We start from the raw sequence: 26,674 nt of genomic DNA, 5'->3' as shown, positions 1-26,674 counted from the left end.
CTTATGATCTGGAGTGTTTCCGCCCAACAGTGAAACATGGCGGCGGCTCGGTGATGCTGTGGGCCGCCATATCATGGTTTTCATTGGGTCCTGTGGTCACACTTAGCGGACGAATCACTGCCAACGATTATTTCGCAATTTTAGGAGACCACTTGCATCCTATGATCCGGATGTTGTTCCCGGATAATGACGCCATCTTCCAGGATGATAATGCACCCATTCACACAGCTGACGTTGTTGCAGTGTGGTTTGAGGAACATCGGGATGAAGTTCAACACCTCCTCTGGCCCGCCCAATCCCCAGATCTCAACATAATTGAACATCTGTGGTCCGTCTTGGAAACACGACTCCGGCGACGATTTCCACCTCCATTCTCTCTCACAGAACTGGCCGATGCCCTGCACGAGGAATGGTGTAAAATTCCACTTGCTACCATTCACGACCTCTATGCCTCCATCCCACGTCGCATCAAGGCTTTCTGAAGGCGAAAGGTGGCCCGACACCATATTAATCTGGTAAGTTGCAATTTCGTTCACGTGTTTCCATTTTTCTGATCATCATCTGTATATATAGATTGAATGAAATGAAAAGAAATCTTTACGTTTTATATCCCACGATTATGCCGGCTAGGCTAAAGAAAACGATGATGATGTGAAATGAATGAAATGGAAAATTGAAGAAAGCAGGAGGAAACGGGAGAACCCGAGAAAACCCACGCACACTGTGTTTGTCCGCCACAAAGCTCACTTGGTGCGAGCTGGGATCGAATCAAGAACCCCATACACCAGAGCTGAACGCTCTACTACTGAGCAGAGATGGAGTGGGTCAGTGGGTCAAGTTTTCTGAGTGGGTCAGTGGGTCGTGGGTCAACAGCATGTGACCCACGGTGACCCACCACCCATCATGACCCACTGCCACCCACCACCCACCGTGACCCACCACCTACCGTGACCCACTGCGACCCACCACCCACCATGACCCACTGCGACCCACCGATTCAGTATGATCTACCGACTCTCTCTGCTCACTGCATTGTAGACAGTATCTTCTGAAGACTGGTGAATTTGTCTTCATTTTACGTTCAAGACCTTCATTTCCCTTCCTTTTCCACTTGTTTCTGTCTACTTACCTGAGGTGAGTATATCTAACCTAGTGAAAAAAAGAACTTCAGGACTTTGGGATATTGATATTTTTAATTGTAATAATAGCAATAGCACTTAAACTACTACTTGGCTTTCGAGATCTGTGAGTTTTTAGAGGAGCTAACTACTGAAAAAAATACATTTTTGAATCACTGTAATATATAAATTATTATATAAAAAATTGAATGTCACTATGTGTGCCTGATCATCACAGTCAAATTGCACAGTGAAATGAAATTACTTTTGGTATATAGTTAGACCTTAATCCAAACTGGGATGTTATATTGCTTTTATTATAATGCATAATATCCTAAGGAGGTAGTGAGGATCCGAATTTTTGCGGGGGAAAAAATAATATCTCGCACGCCGTTAAACTTACGGAGGCTGAAATTCAGTGTATTAACTCTTTATTGAAAATAAACAGAATGTGTTCTAGCATTTTTAAAATTCTCCTTTATGGGGGGAGGGGGCACTTTCTATATATGGAAAATTGGTAGTGAGTTGGTTTGTAAAAATAATCGAAAACGATCGATGCTATTTAAGAAAAATATTAGAAACAAAAAATACAATGCTTGGCTTCATATATCCATTGCTTTCTACTATAATAATTGCTGAAACTTATGTTTATTATATGGAGCGCTTACAGCACAGGGCAATCAACCAGTGACTACGCCAGAGGGGGGCAAAGGGGGCGAGCGCCCCCTTAGTAGCTACTTCTGCCCCCTGATTGCCACTTAGACTGCCCCCCCCCCCAGACTCCTACAGTCTTTAAAATTCTACATGTAGTATTGTATATCAGTATCATAACCAATCTCATTGTCAAATTGTAGTCTACTTTCCATGCATTTACTATGTGGCAGATTAGTCCTCAAGCTTTCTTCTTTGAGCGTCTGGGTATGCACGCATATTTCTGTTTTCTAATTTAGCGCATTTTGAGGTAAATTTTAGTTATACTTCTTTTTTATGATTTTTAATTATCGTGCCTAGCGAACAATAGTAGATTTGGTCGACTTGTTTTCTTCTCATTGGATCAACTTCAACTTCGATTGGAAACAAAAGAAAGGTAAAACCAGTTACGTAACTTGTTTGCATTTATCCTGGTTTGAAGTTTTCAGTTTCATATTTTGTTTTATTTAAAGCTTCTGTACTTCTTTTTTCTGAAACATTATTCTCGGCTTTCAATATTCAGAGGATATGCTTATAACAGCTTAGTTTGCAACTACCAGGGCTTAATTTTTTGAAGGGGATAAAAAGACTTGTGTTTTTCCTTCCTGCAAATGTTAATAATAAATTTATGGAATTAAATTGATTCCCAATAAAACGTATTGTCAGAGTGTTATCTTTCGTTAGTAATTGGTATATACTAGTGCTCGCTTACATATTTTGTTTTAAAGTACTGACGTGACGTCTACCATATTGACTAGGAACTGCTGAAAAATTCGTAGCCCAACCCAAAAGGAGTGCACGTAGAATGGTGAAGTTTTACTTCTTCTAGACTTTCCCCGAGAGTCAATATACTACCTTGTCCAGTGCTCCAGTTTTTGCAGAAAAGTTAAAAAATCTGAAGATTTCCTCGCACCACTGTTCGTAGCACTTCCCCTATCAGATCTAAAATGGCGTCCTTTCAAGTGTTATTTAAGTTTGGGAAATAAGTACACGTAATAGTTAGACGGAGCTAAATCTGCGAAATAAGAATAATGATCTAGAAATTGAAATCCTAGATTATGCAATGTCAATTGTGTTCGCAGGGGCTTGATGGACATGTGTATTCTCCTGAAGGAACAGAATTCTTTTCTTTTCATTTTCCGCTGCGTTGAACTTTGAATTTTTCTTTCAGTTTTGTAAGTAATGTAGAGATTCTGGATTATATATCTGATCGTTGCGGAGGTAGTCTATGAGTACGACTCCATACTTATCCCAGAAGAATGTTGCAAACAGTTTCTCAACCTACTTCTGTGTCTTGAACTTCTTGGGGCGAGGAAGAAATGAGTGCTACTACTCCACTGACTGTTGTTTCGTTTCAGGATCATAGTGGTACAACCATATTTCATCTATGGTTACTATTCGTGAGCGAAATTGATCAGCATTACAGTCAAATTGGAAGAAGACTTCTCTTAATGTCGCCACTGTTTCATTCTCCTGACAGATATTTTGAGAACCCATTGTGCCGAGAACTTGCGCATACCCAACCCATTCTGAATTATGCTACCGACGAGTTCCAAAGAAATGCCCAGAACTGAGAAACCGGGGTGCAGCCAGACCTCTGACTATAGTAAGTATATCGTGAGTTTACTATACACTTTAAAAACTATACAAATAATAGCTTAAATTAATTTTGTCACTTAAAAACTGAGATGGCCTAGGCCCTCTGGCCCCGGCTATAGCCACCACCGGCTGAAATGCTGCAATTTAAAGAATGTCACAAATTGCATCCATGATTTTGGGAAGAGTCATTGCTTTTAATCATCCTGGATGTAAAGCATAATTTGTTGAGAAATCGCCACGTTTATACTAAGCCACTTCTTCACCACTGTCTATAACGGAGGAGAGTCCCGTGGTGTTTCACTGGTTTCCTAATTAATTTACTTCGGTGACTTTCCTTGGTGGAACAAAAATGTTATAACAGTTAGGATCTGGACGTTCGTGAAATTCGCTGTTTGGGCACACATAATCACTTCAGAGGCCTGAGAAACAATAAGAATTTCATTATTAATATGAAGATTTGTATTTGTATATACAGAGATATGTTTTTCTAAACTACGGTTTCATTTTTCTACCTAGTACCTACACTCCGTCTGGATTGGACTACGACATTTCCAGCAGCTCCTCGTAAATTTTCTCTCTCTCTCTCTCTCTCTCTCTCTCTCTCTCTCTCTCTCTCTCTATATATATATATATATATATATATATATATATATATATATATATATATATATATATATATGAGGAATGTGTTGCTTGTAGCATACGCGAAAGCATTTCAGTTTATGTTTAGGCTTCAAAAGTTTCATTGAAAAATATTTCATGTGCAGACGTTACTTATTTGTTAGTTACACATTTTACTTGAAATAAGTTTAATTTATAATCATATAGGTCTAATATAAAAACAGCAACGAAATACACAATGTAATGTAAAATAAGTCAAACGTAATAAATATGTCATTTTTGGTATGGCAAATAGCCCCCCCCCCGAAAATGTTTCTGTCCCTCCTTTGCCCCCCTAAGAACTTAAAGCTAGCGTCGTCACTGCAATCAACCCATAAAGTTGTGAGAAAAATATACATAAAATTTGTACTGTAAGCTTAATTACACGGAAATTTTAAGTTTGGATTGTACGCATAATTATGTGGAAAATTTTACACTTTTTTTCCTTTTACGTTGGTCTACTCACCTTGATTTGGAGCTTTCAAATTTCATCCTTTTTTCCACTGAAAAGTATTGATAATTCAACAAAGAAATAATTATACTATGATAATTTAATTTAAATTCATCGTAATTTGGCACATAGCAAGCAGCAGTGTGGTAATTGAAGCGGAAGAAGGAGGGAAATTCCCATTCACCTCTGAACACTTTCCAGGAACCTCGTTCCCTTTCGCTTTCTAGACGGGGTAGGGAACTTGGTAATAGCATCAAACCTTCATGTGTAAAAATTAAATTTATAAACAAATAAGAAATCATCAGTTTATCAGGCTTTAATTGATAATTTATTCACAAGATTCCCTATCGAAGGCGTGGTAGATGAAGTTTCTGTTCTCCATGAGTCGACATTGCCAACTGACATGGTCGATATGGAAAAGATGTTGTATGGTGATAGAGAGATTATACGTATTTCTTGCTGAGTATTTCAAAACTGACTAAGAAAAATCGTTATCAGACTTAAGTCTAACAAACAGATTGTCGATGAGGAGTTGCAGAAATCGGGTAGAAGTATTATCAACTTCCACGACAGAGTGCGAACGGGAATTTCCCCTTATGATTTACAGATGACTGATATTAGAAATAGACTAAGTGCTCAAACATTGTCTAACTTGTTGTTTATCAATGTTAATAGCCCACTGCTAGACAAGCTCAAAGTACACGAGCTAGTTATTTCTTGGCTGAAGGATGGACATCATTCCGCTGCGGATGATTTACCACGAAAAAGTTACCAACAGGAAATAAACCAGATTTCAGGTTTGTTTTAAGGTGGAAAATTACGAGTTATAGAAAATGTATACTTGTATTAGTAATGGCTTATTTGTGTTATTCAACTTTGTACCTATTTTTTCTTTAGTAAGTCTCTTCTATGCTTTAGGTAAAGTACTTTGAATAAATATTCATAATAATTGCAATTATGCATATTTGTAATTTAAATTTAACGTAGTGTTTTAGTGATACACAAATTACAATTATGAGCATACTTTATGGAGATGCTCTCACATAGGGTACCCGAGCACCTTTATACCGTATGAACAACTGATTTTTCAAGTCTTTTGTGAGAAAAATACTGTGAACTGAGAAACCATAACCTTTTCCATATTGTACACGTGTATTTTCCTGCGAATAGAAGTTTCTTGTGGAATTCGTTCAGAAATTAACACTTGCAAGAATACTCTCTTAGTACATGTATATTTTAGGCACACACTAATTTACCCCCACCTCGAACTGTTTGAATTTCCTCACTGACAAACACTTTACCATTTTATATCGTAAAGGTCAGATCCACCGTTATTGTAACAAAGTGGTGCTTGAGCGATTGACTAGAAATTCAAACTCCGATTAGTGACAATTTCACAGTCTTGTTTTATTACAAGTGTAAACTCTTTAGTCAGTTCAGAAGAGGCCGTGGATCGTGTTCAGAGTTGATGACGATGGATTTTGGTGAGTCAGAGTAGGTGAAAGTGGATGAGAGTGGTTCATTTTGGGTGGTGGGTCACGGTGGGTGGTGGGTCAGAGTGGGTCATGGTGGGTGGTGCGTCAGAGTGGGTCATGGTGGGTGGTGGGTCAGAGTGGGTCATGGTAGGTGGTGGGTCAGTGGGTCGTGGATCAGTGAGTCGTGGGTCAAGTTTTTATTGACCCACGCCAACTCTGCTACTGAGCCATTGCGGTCTTATAGGTTGCATAATCTACAAACAAGATTTAATGTATTTCTATTTCGCTTGTTGGTTTAAAGTATTTTCTTTTTTCATTCATTTCATTTGACATTATTTTCAATTTATTAGCTATAAATCGCCATCCGGCATTGTACTACGATATTTAAATTGAGCTTAGTATTATATTATTATTATTATTATTATTATTATTATTATTATTATTATTATTATTATTATTATTATTATACAGAAACGGAATTCTACGAAGACACGAAAGGATACAAAAGTAAGTCATTTACTTTTTTCAGTGCCTCGCAGAGGTGTTTACTGTAATATCAGATCTCAAACCGTTCCAGAGTTATTATTATTATTATTATTATTATTATTATTATTATTATTATTATTATTATTATTATTATTATTATTTAATGGTAAATATTGCTATATTGCTTAGAATAGCGTATTTGTGGGAATTTTGAGAAATAATTGTTTATTTACTTTGCTTCTATAACATTACAACAGCACTTTTCGGTAGGTGTAATTACAACAAGTTGTCAGAATTATATAATTTTTAAGCAGTATTACAACTTTGCCAGTGTTTATCATATCTCCAGAACGGTTTAAGATATCAAATTGCTTTAGACATTATGTGACAACCACCTATGTGATTGGGTGAAGTACTTATTGAAGCAGTTTTTCAAAATAAAATATTTGAGAAAAGTCAATTTTTCAATCTCTTGTAACTTTGTATCTATTTAATCGCAATCCATCATATCATAATCACAGCATTGGACACTAAATAGTATTTTGAATGTGCATTATTCTGTCTGCCTCACTTTCCGTTATTACTCCTGAAGAGGACTTCAAAATTAGGATGTTTGTGATACTGTACTATCCGTAGTTTGCACAACTGAATATTAAATATGATATTGCAAGTTTTCGTTTGACATGTAAATTTGAAATGTGTAGTGCTAGACCTATTTGAAAAATCATCTTTTTGTTGGGCTGGCAACACCGTTAATCTGGTGAAATCATGTAGTTTGTCAAGCAATGTCTCCCTGTCGATATTTACATCGTGCAAAATTTCAGCGCTGTTCGTCTAGTTTAAAGGGTCATTTTTGATACCAAACTAACATTTTCCCATCACGTTAAAGACATTGTGAGCGAAGCTTATAGAAAGTTGGGGTGTACAATGAGAACTGGAAAGGAAAAACTATATATAATGCAATCGTTAAATCGAAACTTGAATACGCTGCCGAAACCTGGAAGCCTGCAAGCATAAAATATAGCAGCAAAATAGAAATGATGCAATCAAAATTCGCAAGGTACTTAGTTCTCAAGGAAACAGGCATGTATCCTAAATTTGAAACATACCAATCTTTAATTAAACAAGTGAACATTGTATCCCTTAACAGCGGAAGAAAAGTTCGGTTACTTTGCCTTCTATATAAAAGTTTAAGCAACAAAACCCAAGTGTCACAATTACTTGAACTTCTGAAATTTAAAGTTCCCAATGTCCAAAGGCGTCCAAAAGCTGACTTATTTCACAGTAGAACATTGAAACCCAATATGATGAAAAACTCACCTATTTGGAGCATGTATCACCTCTACAACAAAGTTTGTGTAGTTGATCCAAATATTGATATATTCAGGATGTCTTCTATTAAATTTTAAAAAGCAGTAAATTCTTTAAGTGACAGAATCGATGATTAACCAGTCATTAAAATTATCATTTGTATGCTTATCCTACTCTTACATGTTTATGTGTTGTTATGAATACTGTAAATGGGTATTTCTTTTTTCAAAAAAGAAACAACTTTTTAAACATGCATGGATATATATGTCTAGTTTTTGTTATGCATTTATAAACGATTGTCTTTCTGTAAAACAGAATAGCGACCCTCGGAACTTCCATGCAAATGTAGGAAACGCTTTCAGGTTGACAAGGTTGTTTTTTGAAGTATTTTGTTTCTACTGCAAGTTGATCTTTAATCCTTCCCATCTAACGATCAATTGGGTCCCTGATTTCTTCCTTTTGTCTCAAAATGTTAAGAGAATCGGAAAAACTCTTGTAAATGATTATGTTGATGGGTGCCGTGTTGAGTAGGGAGCGAGGGTCACGTGATGAGTTTTTACAGGTGGTTGCAGCTGAGAAAAGGCAGGTGTTTTGAGAGAAGATTTGTGGGAATGTCAGCAAATCCTCTCTCCCTCATACCCAAAGCCCTTTCTCCTCCCTCTCATCTGTTAAATGGCTGCTCTTCGACCGCACACAAACTATCTCGTTTCGTGGTTGTGAAACTCTTGACAGCGGCATCTTTTGTTCTCAATTACCAATAATGTGACGTAGCCAAGGCAGTAGCCAGCCACAGGGACGGCCCTCGTCGGCTCTGTCTCTGCTACAAATTATTTTCTTTATTCGTTCTTACGCCTTCCTGGTTTGGTTGCTTAGCACTGATTGAAGACCGTGCGCAAACACTTTTATATGGCATGTTCAGTGCACAAGGGAGTCAAGTCCACTTTTTTGATCGTTTCTGACATATTTCATTTTTCAAATTTCTATCTGAAGCTTCTTTCAGAGTTTAGCAGATATATATTGTAAATAACTCTTATAGCGTTAAAAAAATACGTTTTCCATGTACTGTACTTAAGCACAAAGAACAGCGCACCGTACAAACTTTGTCTCTTTTGCTCACAAATTTGGTAAGTGGATTTGATTCCCTTTTGCTCTGAATGCCCCATATGTAGATATGTATCAAGGGCTCGGGGCAACAAGTGGACAAGTCACACTTTTGTGAAAATCCTTTTATTAGTTTAAATGGTGTGTTGTAAGTATATCTACATTTTTAAAAATATATTTCGTCAGATTCCGACACGATAGAGCTGCCATCGTGTCGGAATCTGACGAAATATATTTTTTAAAAATGTAGATATACTTACAACACACCATTTAAACTAATAAAAGGATTTTCACAAAAGTGTGACTTATCCACTTGTTGCCCCGAGCCCTTGGTATGTATAATGGTCTGCATATACAGGATTATTTACAATTCTCTCCAGAGTTTCGAACATTAATATTGAAACAACCATGACAGTCACAGCAAACAGAAAGTTGCAGAATTTCTCAAACATTCTTAACATCTTACAAGCAGTGACGATTTCTGATTTTCTCTTGGGGAATTTCATTATGCAGGGGGTGAAAAGTACTAATTTTTATATACCACATTAAACAAGATCGGAGATATGGCCCCAGAGATTTGTAGCTACGGGAGAAAATTCCCACCTCACCTCTCACCTCCCTGGAATCATCACTGCTTGCAAGTTGTTGATATAAACACCCCCAGTAACACGGCAGATGTCAAATCTTGTATTGGAGTTCTTGCCACACGTTCTGACATGTAATGGTCGACATCAACGAATAGTTCTATGATTTTATGCTGCAGTTTTGGTTAATCACGTAGCAGCGATGTATACGTAGATGTAATATTGGGCACGAAATCGCCGTTGTACAGTCCGCAGCAAAAAACCTGCAACATGAGCATGTAAGTTTATTGTGAAACTACGCCTAACGCGCAGGTAATCAACATAACGTCTAAGCAGCACGAATCACGCCAGGAGAAACCTCGGCGTCCTCCCCTGCACACTTATTTTGGAGCAAAAGACTTCGTCGTTTCACAATAAACTTACATGTTCATGTTGCAGGTTTTTTGCTGCGGACTGTACCTACACAGCTCACATTTAGCGAATTTTGAGACGTAGTAAGCCGAGTTTCTACGAAAATAGTGTCCAATGCAGCCCTCATATTTTAATTTTATCCCTCCCTTCCATCGCGGACATCTGGATCAAACTCTGACAGTAAGCCTTCTTTTTACCAGCAAATCACGCTATTGCTTTTGCCCTCTAGTAGCAAATGTAGCCTACAATACTTCCAGCTGCTGCTCGTTGATGCAAACTTTGAGTCTGCAAGTTTCTATATGAATAAACTTACTGAATCTGTCATAGTTGTTTTCAATATTCATGTTCGAAATTTCGGAGAGAATTATGAATAACCCTGCATATATCTCTTCTTATTAAACTTCTAAACAAAGAGGAGAGGGATGACATGAAGAGTGTGAATTACTGGCGTAATATGAAGATTTACCCCCTCAATCACAATTCAATACCCCAAAAGAAACTAACTGAAGTATCCTTCCCGGGGATGTCTGTTTCTCTCGACCCCTAACTATGATAGTGGTTAAAAAGGAGTTCGAGCATATTGTCAAATTCCACTGATTTTTCCTTTTATATGATTTGTCTGATAACTACTGTATATTGCGAAATGAAGAATGTAAACTAAATACTTTTGGCTTATAATTTTATACTCATAGCTCTTTTCCCCTGTTTTTTTTTTTGGGGGGGGGTCGGATTTGAGTTTAACGTTCCTTTCAGCAGGGACCCTATATGAGACGCGGACCTACATCTTAACGTGGAATCCAAACTACATGAACCCTCACCAAAACTCGAACTCTGATCTCTTGTGCCGGAGATGCATAAGCTAACCATATAGCCACAATGGAGCTCTTTTCCCCTGCTTTCACCGTCGCCCAGTTTAACTATAATCAAAGGAAACCCGTTCGGCAACCCTGATAGGAGCAGTTGATGAACTAGGATTGTATTGTTGTAGTGGTAGGTAGCAGTGTAGTATAGTTTGACCAGATTTAGAAAATCAAAAACAGGACACTCGGCAAACTGGTATAATTTGAAAGTCCACCTATTTATAGTAGTCTACTTCTATACATAACAATAACTGCATAACAATGAAGCTTTACATTATTTTTGTGGCTTGTGTTACTATGCTGGCAATGTATCAGCAGAGGTATTTACAGAGGTTGTTCAGTCTAAATTTGGCCAATTTCCACTTACTAAAAATTTAGAACAATCCATGGCGCGAAGTCCGTTAGTGCTTGATGTGTTTCCCTTGGTTACCAACAATAGCCCGACAGCGTAATTTCCACTGTAATGGGCTTCTCTGAAGAACTGGGAGGGGAATCTTGTCCCATTCCCTTTGCACAACTTTCCAAAGTCCTTCCACATTTGTCACACGCAGTTTTCCCAAAGCCCGCTTCAGCAATCCAAATCCACAATAGTCCATAGGACTTGCATCTGGAGATTTAACAAGTACCTCATTGAAAGGTATCACCTGTATACCACTTGCTTCCTCCATCTTCCTGTAGAATGCGTTGGACAATCATGAGGTATGTGATGAGGCCTTGTCCAAGTGAATGCGCACCAGATTGGCGTCATTTCCGTACATTGTTGGAATCTCATGCTCGTAGATCGGGCGCATGATCTGCTCCTGAAAATACTGCGAATTTATTTTGCAGTTCTTCGCCACCATACGAATTTTCAGTTTACCTCGGTAACAGTAGCCAGTGATGACCATGAACCCTTTCGGGAAGGATTCTTTACAGACAAGGACCCACCTTCTGAAGTTCTCGGCGCCTTTCTCTCGGTACATGATGCCTCTCGGTTTGCCGCAGTCGGAAAGGTAAATCCATGCTTCATCGAGCGTTACGATGTACATCCACCTTTGTTTTGCCAGATCCCGTTCGTACAGCTTCCGGGCGTTACATCATTTTCTTTCCTTTTGGTGGGCATTCGTGAGAAGATGGCCGCGAGCTTTCACGACTTTTTCCAGCTTGAGTTGATGGTGTAACGTCCGGCTCACAGTCCCCAAACACACGTCAAGACGATTAGCCATACACCTTTGTGTTGGCGGATCTTCTTGCATTGCCATTTTGCGGAGTTTCCTCTGCATGGTGGAGGTGGCCTTGGTGCATTCCCGCTTCCTAGGCAACTTCGTTGGTGATCCAAATGGTGGAGCTTCGTTGCAATTGTACTTTTTAATAACTTTTTTATTCCACTTAAACTGACGTTGCAACCATTCTTCTTGCACTGTTTTCTAATGCCAGAAACACTAAAGTGGGCGTCATAAAGAGCCGCAACATAGCCTTCCCAAAACCGGCTTAGTTTGGGCGGCATTTTGGTCACAGAGCGAAAACCCACACACTTGGAAACAAATTTAACACAACACTCATAACAATGGTTCTGTTTTGTGCGTTATTGTCGTCCGCGCGGAAAAAACAACTCCGTTCCCAGTAAGCCACTGTACAACACTGCCGGACGCCACGAGCCAGGTCGGGTGAGTCCATTCTGCCCTGGAGGGGGAAGGAACGAAATCGGTCAAACATAGGCTGAACAACCTCTGTAAAAGATGCTTCTCTAGACAAGGTTTTGTGTATTTGTTGTTCCAGGTTACACTTCTTGTATTTTTATAGTATGAATACGACAGTAAATGTTCGTTCTTACATGTCTTGAAGAGATTGATGTATAATTTGCGGAATCTTCGTCAAATTATACAGTTATTATAAATATTGCGCCTCCGTCGTTGGGTATTGCACTACTTTTCGAACGTGACAAATACGCTATTTATATACAACTTTCTGCGTCTGAGAAGCCATTAGATGTGTTTATGTCCCTTGGGTAATATCTAGTGTATAGACTGGGAACGTTTCTATAGCATGGAAGTAGTTGACTTGCTTCCCATTACCGTACCCGCTGCTACCCATTACCCAGTATCCGATCATTTTTCTTGGTTGTATAAATTCCCACGTCTTTCTCCAAGATACGAGCGATGTATTTTACTACCCAAAAATTGTAAAATTTCTAGCGTGGCATCATATCGATCGATTACACAGTTAAATACTGACTGTTAAATTGTTAATCTTCCCATAGCCAGTCCCACGCCCGTGCTACGAAAAGCGGAGGAACCCTTCTGGCCCAGGTCTGGGCTGCATGCATTGTGAAGGTTCAAAGCTGGAGGGGGAGAACGGAACTCGGGAAGCACATGGAAGCACGTTCCTCTCGTTATGTCCGGTAAGGCTGATCTTGATCTAATGCTGTTTCATTTATGAACAATGTACATTAGCCGGATAACAATCTACCGTGGAAGGACGACTGCGGCAGGATCTCCAAAATGATGACTAAACTATACCATCGGATCCGGAAGAGTACGTACGATCTCGTCAGGGCCTCATCAAGGTAGGCAGAACAATTATGTGAATTGCCGTCTCTATAGGAGGAGGTGCAGCTTCGGATATCCTCCGAAATGGGTTTGGGATACAAAACTACGTGGAGCCCCAATAAGTATGGAAGAGGGTTAGTGGTGCGCCCAGTGGGGCGGATCCACGCCCTACCGGGAGAATGATGTGTTACTGCCCTCGAGGAGCGTTTAGAGAGTGCTCTTGGGTCAGGGATAGGATTAATATCCTAACCAGTGTTGCCAGACCAGCCAGTTGGAAAAGCAGGAGATTCGAAGACAAAAAACAGGAGAAAGTAGTAGACACATACATTGGTGGTGTTTGAATGTAAATCCGGAGGGGAGGCAATAAAATTTGCCATTATTAAGGGGACAGTAGTCAAAACAAGCAGTCCAGAATTCATTTCCGATGAACTACGTTGAGCAAATGAAAAGGAAAAGTCCCGATTTATGTTAATATTATTTGATACACACATATGTGAAGTAAACCGTAGTGAAAGAGCAAAGTGGAGTGGGAAAATGTCTTTTCATGCACGTAGCGATAACGTAGCTGTGTTGTGCAGTCACATGTGATCGTAGCGTAAGAAGATTTCTTGCTGATGATCGTGGAGAAACGATCTAAGCCACTCTTCCAACCCAAGTTCCAATCTAAACAACACTTACTTGTAAATCTTCCAGAAAGTCATAAAAACGCTAACCATAATGCATATAGAAGATGACGTACAGTTGTATTCTTTGGATTCATATTATATACAGTAAAGCTCTATAACTATATGCTCTACAGAGCTTTGTGTATTATAACAGAGAAATTTCGTCTTTTTATGTGAGGAAACATTGAAAATTCAACATTAATAATAATATATTTCTTTAACTTTTCGAAGTAAGGAAAAAGCAGGAGATTGTTCACTTTTAATTTTCTTTCGCAGTAGATCAGAAGAACGTAGAAAAAGCAGGAGATCTCCTGCAAAATCAGTAGATCTGGCAACACTGATCCTAACACATTCTCATATCTCAAGAGTAAGAGAGGTAGTGAGGTCATCTTTGTCCCAGGGTTTCCTTTATTTAACTGGGTGCAGACTCATGACTAGGGCAACCAACTTTATGCTTTATACAGATGTATATTATGCTTTATTTTTCCTTACATTATACTTTATTATGCTTTTCCCTAAATTATGCCTTAATATGCTGTTCCTTGAATTATACTTCATTTTTAAGCATTTCTATTAAAATGTATATGAAACTTAATTTTTTCCACTAAAATTACATAAGAAAATACTACATTATTTTGTGTAGTTTTCCTTAAGCGATGTTTCCAAGAAGAAACATGTAGCTGCACAGTACACTTCCCATATTTAATGAATTCAAAACATAGAGCATAAAGTAGATTACCACCTTGTACTTTGAAATGGTCAGTTGAGAATTCTCTTACTCTCTAAGATTGCATAAACCCTTGATTTTGACATCTTGGAATAAGTACCACCAGCCTTGCCTGCGTCTTAACACAAAGTGAGGGGGGAAATACTTTTGAGTGGAAGGTGCGAAGAGAGGAGGAATTCGAACTTCTCATTGTTACGCGTAAAGGCAATTGGTAGTTGATTTCCATTGTTTGTAGCATTGATAACAGCCTTTGTTGAGCATTTTTTTCTTTGGCACAAAATATATTAACATATTTTTTCTTTGATGTACACATATACAGGTTCTGGAAAGAAAAGCATTAAGCATTCTGATTTATGCTTTATTTTTGTAAATTATGCTTTATTATGCTTATAAAATTAGCAAATTTGGATATGTAAAACGGTCAAAATCACAGATATGATAGCAGCCATAGGTGAAAAATTCAATTATGCTTTTACTGCTGTTTATGCTTTATGGTTGCCCTACTCATGACCCTACCGGGGGAGCCACCGCTACCAAATGGCCATGTCTTTATAGGTAGACAGCCTACATCAGCGATAAGAGTCCGGTTTCGTTTTACCTCTACCGTAAATAGAGGAAGTCCCGTATTGATTGGACCACCCTACCGACGAAGGGTGTGCTGGTTCCTTCCAAATGATGGCTTATACGTATCATTGGGTACGAAAGGTAGCTGAGGTACAACGTGTACGTGGTACCTCAAGACGTAAAGTGGAGAAGTCCTGTACTGATTGGACTAATCTGCCAGGGGAATTCACTATTGCCAAATGACCAAATCTTTAAAAGGTGTCTACATCAGTCATTGGCTCTGGTAATGTACGGTGTACCTCTACCGTAATTACAGTAGAGAAAGTTTCATATTGCTGGGACGATCCTGCCAGGGAGGATATCAGCCTACTGTTTGGAGAGTAGCTTGAACGGCTACTGGGAAAAGGCATCGATCCCAAGTATCTGAAAAGGTTTCCAATCCCAGTAGAAGGGAGGGATGGGCCCGGAATAAGAGTCTAGCATCAAACCCCAATGGTGAATTAACAGGTACCGTTGGATCCTGAATGAGATACGAGTATCTTGACGTGCTCGCGATACTTCTACGTGGAAGGCAATAACCACTGAACAATAAGGTAGGCAGGGTCGAGAATGATCAAGCCCCTAGGGTTCGCCAGAGTTTCTTGGATTGGGTTGGACTCTGCTGGGCTGTGGTCTAACCGTAGGATTCGGTAGATAGTGTTTTACTGGCGGCAGGCCCTTTACAATCCCTTTATGATTTTTTACAAAACACATACTTGTTACTTCTATGATTAGTTCGTTACTTTTATATCTGGTGCCTGAGGTCCCTGTCCTTTGTGGTGGACAAACATCATGAGCGTGGGTGTTCTCGGAGTTCTCTCGTTTCCTACCACTTCTTCATTCTACCATTATCGTCCATCTCATTATCACTGTCTCCTTTAGCCTCGGTGCATAAACATGGGACGTTAAACTAAGCAAGGATGTTTTTTTTAATTAGACAGAAAAAACTATTTTTAAACTAAATTTCGTAGCACAAGACCCAGTGGTGCCCACCCCCCCCTTATGTCAATGAGGCACCCCCCTATGTCCATGACGCACCCCCCAATTGTCTATCCGTAGGTGTTCTTCCATGAAAAAATCTTCTTTTCGATTAATTTTTACATCTCCTCAAACATATTTATATAGATTTTTACCCCCCAAATATTTCAATGACGCAGTTTGCGTCATAGCCCCCCTTTGTGGGCACCCCTGCAAGACCAAAGGTTTAAGATCGTACGTACCATGTTACAGGGAGGGAAATTAGAAAATCTTAAAGAGGAAATGAATCAAAATAATCTAGATTTGGTAGGAGTTCGTGAAATTAGATGGGAAGGTAATGAGGTGTTGAACAGCGAAGGATATAGAATGTTTTACTCAGGTAATGAGAAGCGCGTCATAATGGTGTAGGAATAATTCTTGAAAGTGCTTAAAGGAGAAGGTAATGAAATTAGAATTTGTTGATGATAGAGTTACAATGTTAAGACTTAAAGGAAAAGAGAAGGATCTAGTAGTGACACAGACATATACACTGACATTCAATTGAACAAACAGAGAAAAATTATGAAAAAGTAGAAGAAATAATAGATAGGAAGAAGAGGGGCGATTGTGTAATTATAACGGGAGATTTCAATGCAGCAGTGGGAGAAAATAGAAAGGTAGTGTCGTAGGCAAATATGGTTCAGGCGAAAAAAAAATGAAAGGGGAGAGAGACTGATCAAATTCTGTATAGACAGACTTGCAGACTTCACTAGTAATTGAGAACACGTGATTAAATTAGCATATTATATATATATATATATATATATATATATATATATATATATATATATATATATATATATATATATATATAGGGTGACTGGTAATTCGGTGGATCCCTTGCAAGTACCAGTACTTTGCAACATTTTCACCTTTATGAACTGGGCGTCGCAAATCAATGGTTTCTGAGTAAATTTCACATGTGTGATTTCTTTGAAATTTCCCGGCTAACGAGAGATAAACGAGAAAGTTTTATCCTGTCCCACTTCTACATACCGTAAAGCGCTGAAATTTTGCAGGTGTAATTCTGTGTTGGTCACATTGTAATGTACAGCTCGTAACTCTGCGCCGTTGCTGAGTTATAGGTCGGAACGTAAAGTAAGGTATAGTGGTCCAAAATCCATTACTGCACATCAGAAAGCAGCGTGACAACATCGCAGATGTACTTGCTCCTAGGAAATGAGTGATCGGTGAAAGGTTTATAGAAAAGGAAAAGAGGTGTATGGAATATTTATATCTAGAAAAGGTTTTTGACCGCGTGAATTGAATTTTGTTGTTACAAGGTCTAGAGAAGGTAGTGGTGGAATGGAAAAATAGAAGACTCATAAGAAAATTATATATGAATAAACAAGCAAATGTTAAAATAGGATAGAAAATGACGAAGGAGAGTGTAATTGGAAGAGAAGTTCGACAGGGATGCTGTCTGTCGTCAGCAAAATTTGTTACCTATCTAGAAGAGATAGTGAAAAAGAGTCCACAAAATGAAGATGGCATTTCAGTAGGACGTAGAATGATTAGATGTATATGGTTTGCAGATGATATGGCGCTTGTTGCGGAATCTGCAGGGGAAATCTATAAAATGTTAGGAAATTTGAGGAAGAGATGTGAAGAATATGGAATGAAAATAAATCAGAGAAAGGCAAACTCCATGGTGATTGGCAGGGACGTACGCAGAGGGTGGGTCCTGGGGGTCCGGAACCCCGTCTGAAATTTCGACTTTTGTGTAAATTTAGCCTAATTTTAGGGACAATTTTAAGAATTTTAATATAAAATAACCTCATATTGAGTTTGGACCCCTCCCGAAATAAATTCCTGTGTATGCTACTGATGATTGGAATGAAGCGGTCGGTGTCAAACATAGAAACAGGAGGGAAGAAAATAGAACAGGTAACTAGTTTTCGATAGCTGGGAAGTGTTATTAGCAATTATATCGTCGCGTGGGAAAAAGAGGAAAGTAACTCCATTTTAGTAGGTTTACAAGCGAGATGACAAAAATATTATTTTCTTAGAAAGATGTGTTTTTAATAAGATGGTAATTGAACTACATTACAACAGATGATCGACAAGGAGAACAGATAGCGTTACGTTCTATTTACACCAAGCGGGGCTTTCAAAAGTATGTCCCAATATGAAGAAAACGAAAACCGCATTTTTGGAGTTACGTTCCTCTGGATCTCATGCGACGATTTGTAGTGTGAACGTGAAATAAAAGAAGGATAGGAATGGCGAAAGAAGCCCTTAGAAGGAAGAAAAGTATGTTTTGTTGGACCTTCAATTAAGAATTAAGAAAAAGACTCATAAAATGCTTCGTGTAGTGTATTATACTGTATGGGTCAGGAAAATGGGCATACGGAAAAATGATTAAAAACGACTGGAAGCTTTCGAAATGTGGATGTGAAGAAGAATGGAGAGAATTAGCTGGGACGAGTGGAAAATGAAGGAGAGGGTCTAAGAAATGGTGAGGGGAGAAAAGAGCAATTTTAGATATTATTAGGAAGAAGAAAAGAAACTGGTTGCGACGTTGGCTAAGAAAGAACTGTATCGTGAGGGACGTGCTAGAGGGTATGGCAGCAGGAAAGAGAGGGAGAGGGCGAAGGAGATTACAATTAATGAATGATATAAAAACAGAGAAATTGTACGGGAAGACGAAGAAGTTAGCGGAATACCGTGGAACATGGAAGCTTTTCAGTTACAGCAAGTGTCCTGCCAACAATGACCGAATATCGATGATGATGATGATGATGATGATGATGATGATGATGTCAAACACTTAAACTGTTTGAATCTCATATGATATGCCGGTCAGTTGCTTTGAGGATTTTGTCCTAGATGTTTCTATGGAAAATTTCTTCCTTTGGATTCGTAGGCCTATATATAACGTTTACGAATTTCGTTCCAAGGAGAATTGAATAACCGGAAGATTGGTTGTTTTCTATTTTCAGAGCAGACATATTCTCATTTTACTTTCTATTTCTAAAAGTCCATGGTGATTTATGGGTAATAACCAGTGTTATGGTTCGTGTAAAAGTCACGAACGATATTACAATGGCACACATTGGTTCAATAAAAAGACAAGAAATAAAAATCTTCTCAACTCGGGTGGTATTCTAACTTGATTGACTTTAAGAACACGCATGTCCAGAAATAGCAGTTGCTGAAAGTTAAAAAAAAAAAAAAAAAAAAAAAGACCACACGTTTGTTTCTTAGTTTTATATAATGAACTGTAAAGAGATGATGGGAAGAATAAATTGAATATTTGATTCTTGTGTTCGATATGTAAGATAAATGAGTTAGGATTCTTTTCTTTGTTGGGAATTTTCCCCCAGTTCTAACTATATAATTCTATGGCTTTCGAAGGTCATTCAATCCAATCTAGATTGTTACTACCAATCTTCTTAAGGGTCTTCACTACAGCGAAATTAAACTACCACTAATTTTAAGTTTTTCTGTAATATCTTCAAAACAAATAAAAATATTCGAAAAGCAGAAACGTAGTGAACTAGACAACACGATTTTGCATGTGATACCGCTATCACAACTCATCTATCTGCTTTCGATTTGCAACTGTAGATAGATTTAGCATTATTTTGCGGGTTCTGTAAATAGCGGCGTACCAAAAGCAGATAGATTAATTGTGGTAAAGATATCACATGCGAAATCGTATTGTTTAGTTCACTACGTTTCTGCTTTTCGAATACTTTTATTTGTTTTGAAGATATTACAGAATAACTCTAAAATTAGCGATAGTTTAATTTCGCTGTAGTGAAGACCCTTAAGATCTGTTTTCTTTTTTTGTTGTTATTGCTGCTACTGCTGCTGTTTGTATATCTCAATAATTTCCAATTGGTTAATCAAAATAGGAATGCGCTTGTATATACAACCTGAGAAACAACTAGAGGAACACGATAAGCAAAGGAGGGGAGGGAATAAATTTGAGAATAGCAAGTATTGGGAATGTAAGAGAAGTCGTGGATCCACGAGTAATGTGTATGCTAAAGTCATCGACTCTGGGTGTCAATGATCTTGTTTTGGCTGCTGTCACCACTGTCGTTTCTCAGTGTCATGTTACCTGTCAGCTCCTTCCTCTCTCTGTGTAATTTACTGAGAAGGGAAGTTGCACACTAACGTCATGGAGCATTCGGTTGAAAATTTGTGGCCTATCCAAAGTCTGAGAAGCATCATGACTTTCAGAGTCCCGTTCTTAGCAAGAGTGTGGCCCCGTGTAGCGTAGTTTGGTGCGAGCGATCCCGAGTTCGATTGGCGTTGGGGACACTCGGTCGGAAAGGTGTAACAGGTTTATAAGGCCAGCCATCCTGATGGAGTTTTTACCTGGGTTTTGCTCATTGCAATGCTGGGATTATACCTAATATAATAGTCCCTGACTGCTTCCTTCCTTCCTTCCCCATTCCTTTCTCCCCCACCCCAATTCCCCGAGCAGTGTGATCGTCGAGAAACCTCATCCCTTATATGTGTGACGGGTTACATGACAATAGATGCCGAAAGCCCAGAAATCTAATTATAATCCTTTCTGCGCAAGAAACTGTTTAAGGCCCAAGGAAGAATTCTTATTACCTCCTAAGACGATTTTCTCTTTCTGCTTCAGATCCAGCAATAATTGAGACAGAAAAAGAGTTATTTTTTTTAACATGGAGTTCAACATTTTATTTTAGTTATAACAATAAAACAATAAACAACGTACAAAATATTATATTAGAGACCTACATAAATAGAAATTAATGTAACAATGATTGACATTCAATTTTAATGATTTTTGGTAGATGTGTGGACCCTGTCTAACTTAGTTTTTAGCATATTTTTGGTAAGAGGTGAAAGGGTGACATGTAAAAATAATCGAAAGCAACTTATATTAGTGTCCAATCCATGGTTTCCGAGATCGCTGAGATGAACAGTTACCCTCTCCATGCCGTTTAAGTACAAATTCATCTCCCTTCAGCATCAGTGAGGCTGGAAAGCAGGAGACATGTAATCATATCCGAAAACAACCTATAATAGTTCCAATCCATAGTTTATGGGGTCGTTGAAGTGAATAGTGACACTCCTGATGCCGATTAAGTCCAAACGTATCCCACATCGGCGTAAGGGGATGAGAGGTTGAGGTGGGAAGAGTGTGACGTGTAAATATAATTGGAAACGACCGATATTAGTGTCAAATCCGTAGTTTTGGGGGTCACTGAGATGAAAAGCGACACTTCCGATGCCGTTTAAGTCCAAATTCATCCCCCATCAGTATAACGGTGAGAGGTGGGTTAAGAAGGGGTGACGTGTAAAAATGATCGAAAATGAGTGATATTAGTGTGCAATCCATAGTTTTTCGGTTTTCTGAGATGAGTAGTGACATTCTCGGTGCCATTTAAGACTAGAACCATCCTCTATCGGTATGGATGGAGGTGGGAAAGCGTGACGTGTAAAAATAACCAAAAACCAAGTTTTGGAACTAAGATGAATAGTGCCCCCCCCCCCATGTCGTTTAAGTCCAAGTAATTCGCCACAGGTCAGGAGTGGAGGTGGGAAGGGGTGACTTGTAAAAATAATGCAAAACGACTGACATTATTGTTCAATCCATAGTTTCTGAAGTCGCTGAGAAGAGTAATGATAGTGCTGATGTCATTTAAGTCAAAAATCATCTATTCATATCCTAAGGGGGGAAGAAATTCAAACACTCTCTATAAACTTCTTCTTCTCGTTCGAAGAACAGACATTTCAGATAGAGTAGTGTTAGCATCAGTGGCGGATCTAGAAGGTAAAAACTCGGGGAGCCAACCAAAACCCGGTGAAATAAACAATGAGGGTCTATAGCAGTACTTCTCAATGTTGTTTACGTGGCTCCTTCCTTCTTGAACTCTGTATACTTCACGTACACCCCACTTCTTGCCGCTGGTTGGTCTGACCGCTTATGCTATTTCAGATAGAGTATAAAATTCTCAAGTCTTCAACGATAATAATAATTGAAGCAAGCATAGCGAAGTTACTACCATTGGACTCGATAGGGATTTGTGTGTCTGCCCATCTGTTCCACGATAACTCTCGGAAAACTTATCCGATTTTAATGAAATTTGGTACGGCCTTCCTTCAACATGCAGGAAAAAAAACAATTGTTTGGGGTTGCAATCAATTAAAAATAAAGGAATAAAATCTACTCCTGGTTAAAGGTTGAACATAAACATAGAAGATAATTCTCCAACATAAACCACGTAAATAAATTCAATTATGACGAAACTTAGTGTATATTATCGTAAATATTCCCACAGCTTAGGGCTAAAATGTTCCAAGAATAAAAGATTAACTTTACCCCACTGGAATAAAAATTCCATAATTATTTTCGTTTAAAAAATGCTCCGTGATGTACTATTTCTCTGAGATTATCCAATCATCCCATCTGCACGGAGTTGATATCAGTAAAGAAAAAGCGGTGGATTTACCCCCTTCCTCCCTTATTTCTTTTAGAGATTCGCGATAAATTTTCTAAAGCTAATCCGGTTTATGCACATGATGTTTCAAAACAACACCGACAACGTTTGGGAGGTGATTCCTGACACAAAAATAAGACAAGAAATATAGACCAACCTGCGTGCAGAAATCCGTCATTTCGGAGTTATTGACTGCTAAAAACGTGAAGAAATTGAACTTTAAAGATCCAGAGCTCCAATATTGTGGGACATATCGTAATCGGGTCAAGACTTCATTTAGGAACGAGTATGTGCCCTATCTAAACATCCATACCTAAGACCCCACGGTACTTCCACAACAATTTTCATAGAGGCAGTTGGTGAGTACTGTCCGTAGCCAAACTCTCTCTTTAAAAATTACTGCGTGAATACTGCAAGATTCTGAAATGGGTATTTTCGGAGAGTGCACATATTAGTTCCTAGTGAAGTCTTGACCCGACTACGGTCTGTCCCACAGCATTGGAACTATGATCCTTTAAAGTTCATTTTTTTCGTGTTTTCGGCAGCTTATAACTCCGAAATGACAGATTTCTGCACCCAGATTGGTCTATATTTTTTGTCTTATCTTTCTGTCAGAAATCACCTCCTAAACGTTGTCGGCGTTGTTTTGAAACACCCGATATATATATATATATATATATATATATATATATATATATATATATATATATATATATATATATATATATATATATATATGTGTGTGTGTGTGTGTGTGTATGTGTGTGGAATATTATCTGTAATCCGCAGTGCGTGGGATTAAAATCAATCAAGAACTCGTAGTAAATTTAGCCCTTTTGTATGGGATGAATTAATTTTTTCCGGGAGGCATGGCTGCTCAGTGGTAGAGCGCTTGCCTATGGTGTATGGGGCTCCTGGTTCAATTCCTGGCAAAGTAAATTTGTGGTGGATAACATTATGTTCGTGAGTTTTGCCAGAATACTCCCACATTCTCATTCCACCAATTATTCCATCATCATTCACTTGTCTTAATCAATCCGTCTCCCTTAACCTAAATCGCATAATCGTTGCACGTTAAACTGAACGATTTCATTTTTTCCCCTTAAATTTCAAAATATATTCCACCATAATTTTCGTTAAAAATGTTTGATTTTGGTGTAATAATGGGTCGTGCATTTTCTTTAAGGTTTCACAATCATTCGTTGGATGTAACTAAAATCAAAAGTATTCTATGATAACTTTCGTAAAACATTATTTGATTTTGACGTAATGTGGTGTAGTATTTATGAAATTTTTCATATCACTTCCACTGTCTGGAGCCCATGTCAATCAAATATGAGGACGACATTGCTGCCTTTAGGATTTTTTTTTAATTATGTCAACTTTTGTAAGGAAGAAAAGAAAGAATATAGTTTTTTTCTGAGGATTTAGAAGAGTTTGAATAACTGGGATTTGAAATTAGTCAATAATGAGGGATTCCCCAATTTTCAATAACATATTTTTAGTAAAAACAATAAATAAATAAACACACAGGTTTTCTTTACACTCTATGTGTTTTCTTGTATTAATCCAGTTTCCATTATTATCAAAGGAAAATAATTGTGGTAGCAGCATAGCCTAGGGTTTTGGAGCTGATTAAGTTCGTATTTCCAGGATTCGCTGTATTTTAATAATTATATCTCCCTCCACCCAGTGATGACAACAAAGGAGGAAGGAGGGGCAGAGCGATTATTTTTAGAGTAGAAATTTCATTATACCGAAAAGGATAGTTTTATACTTTATCTACATCCAATACATGTCTGGAAGAGTAATCGGGGCAAAGCGTCGCTAACGGGTGAGCGCATGCCCCCTTTTCTCCCTTGTGCGTCGTCACTGCCTCCGGTCCAAATTCAGTAATTAAACTCGTTCGAGAATCACCTATATCAAATGCTTTAACAACAAATATCATTATAACTACACAACTCATAATCAGGTGACGAAAATTTTGATAGTCTTGGTAGAATTGTTCTTCATCCCTTTATCCAAGACCATAATAACTTGGTCTAGCTATAGTTGAGCACAAAATATATTCTTTATAGACTAATTTTAATAAAATCTAGAAAAAGATATCTTTCACTTATATCAGTAATTGGTTTATGATTATGCCTCAATAACTAATAATATTTTTAAAAAAAAAAAAAAACTCAGGTAACTGATCAGAACTCGTTTGTCACATGGGTCTCTAGTTTGCGGGGGATGCGGAGCGGAGGTACTAGTTCCGCAACTTGTTTTATTCAACATAATGCAATCTATATTCCCTATCGTTACAGCTGAAAAAGGTTTGCAGCTGTTCAGGCGCCTTTTAACTGAATGGGATGTGGCCAACATAACGATTCCCATTATCACTTTTTAACACCTCTAAATTTATTATTTTCTCAAGTAAACCTACCTTCACAACTGGGAATTCTGTCCCCTCGTTCGGAACTGAACAAGGGCCCACCTGCACAAGAGCCACGCGCGTTAATCATCATAGTGATGTGAGCGTATTACATAAGTATACCAGAGTTTTTTCATTTAAAAAAAATCGTTTACTTTTTATGCTTTGAATTGTGCCAGCATCTTTTCTAAAATAAGTAAATAAATAAATATCTTGTATTTTATGTAAAGCAGAAACTTAATGAAGAATAATTTTTACATTACATACCTGTGGTTCGTGCACCATATTCTGTTGCTTGCCCTCTGTTGGCATGGATCGAGCCCACTTGTAATGCACCAGCGCGAAATACAACGCCACGAGGCATAACATGTAGCAGTGAGGCAATTTCATGTTCTTATTCCACCCCTGTCATACCGTCACGCCGCCAGACAAATCGTCTCATTAACCACTTGGTCGGCACGAACGAGCCAACAACGGTTGGCTTTTCATGTGGCCGACCGCTCACTACCTTTGAGAATCCACCGACACATACAATGTAGTTAGGCCTAATCGCGTACCAACCAAAACAAACCCTGTGTCGGTCGGTCGGGGCCTTTCTTTTACATCCTGGCACACTTTGTCGCTCCGATTTTTTTTCTTTCTTTCTTTTCCTCCCCTCCAAAACCCTTCGACTCCACTGGCAATTCTTTTTCCACCAAGTGTGTCTACGCACACTGCGTGAGTTGAGATCGCTTTCAGCTCTTTTTCGCTGTTCGCCTTGTGTACATCATAAATGCGGCATTCGATGAGCATGCTGGCGGTTTCCTTCATATTGTGAGAGCAGTGCGTGGACAAAATAATATTCGGCGTTCAACCGGGAAATGATGAGGTAAGGGAGATTCTTCCTGCCTGCCTTGTGGTTAAGCGACAAATATGTAGACACTTCAAGGAAGATGAAAGAAAGAAAAAAAAAAGTTTTGTAGTGGCTTTTAGAGAAAATATTATACTTTTTTTTTTTTTTTTTTTTTTTTACAAAAAACAGTAAAATTACACATTGCAAAACTTGCCAGAAGTCAAGGTGTGAAAGCGGCCACAAAAATGCGTAAATTTACGATGAAGAGCAATGAACTGTCTTGTGACCACTGATAACAAATTTCTGTTGCTTTCGTAGCGATTATCAACTGAAATGCATATAACATTTCAATATATACTTCTTCTTCTTCTTGATTAGCTAAAAACAATATTAACCAGTTGAGAGAATGTTCAAAGAGCATTACCAAAAAGAACTTTAAAATAATTATTTTTTCTTATTATCTGCTACGAGCTTTATTCCAATAATTCGGCGAAAGTGCAAAACTTCGTAACTCATCAAACCCAAACTTTTCAGGAGAGCAAAAAAACCGATCTGCTTTTACATCATTTTATATGGGATACGAGGTTTTAAAAGTTAATTTTTCACTTTTTTTAAAATTGGGTTTTTGTTTACGAGCTTTTCCACACATGTAGATTCAGATGTGGGGAATTGAATGCAACCAAAATCTAAAATTCCATAAAAAGTGGAGATA

General features: G+C 38.3%; 1 protein-coding gene across 1 annotated transcript in view; it reads right to left on the bottom strand.

The window, feature by feature from the left end:
• The window catches only part of LOC145685881 (uncharacterized), a 53,780-nt gene extending 27,859 nt beyond the window's left edge, over positions 1–25,921 (bottom strand). The window contains exon 1 of the mRNA XM_081758600.1: positions 25,398–25,921. Within this exon, the coding sequence (XP_081614726.1) occupies positions 25,398–25,520 (123 nt within the window). The 5' untranslated portion in view covers positions 25,521–25,921. The remainder of the gene's footprint in view (positions 1–25,397) is intronic.
• Positions 25,922–26,674: the final 753 nt, after the last annotated feature.

This window comes from Thermobia domestica, chromosome 5 (assembly GCF_964235325.1).
Source record: "Thermobia domestica chromosome 5, izTheDome1.hap1.1, whole genome shotgun sequence".
NCBI classification, from domain to species: Eukaryota; Metazoa; Arthropoda; class Insecta; order Zygentoma; family Lepismatidae; genus Thermobia; species Thermobia domestica.
Note: the sequence above shows the minus strand (reverse complement) of the source record. Positions and strands in the feature narration are given on the sequence as shown.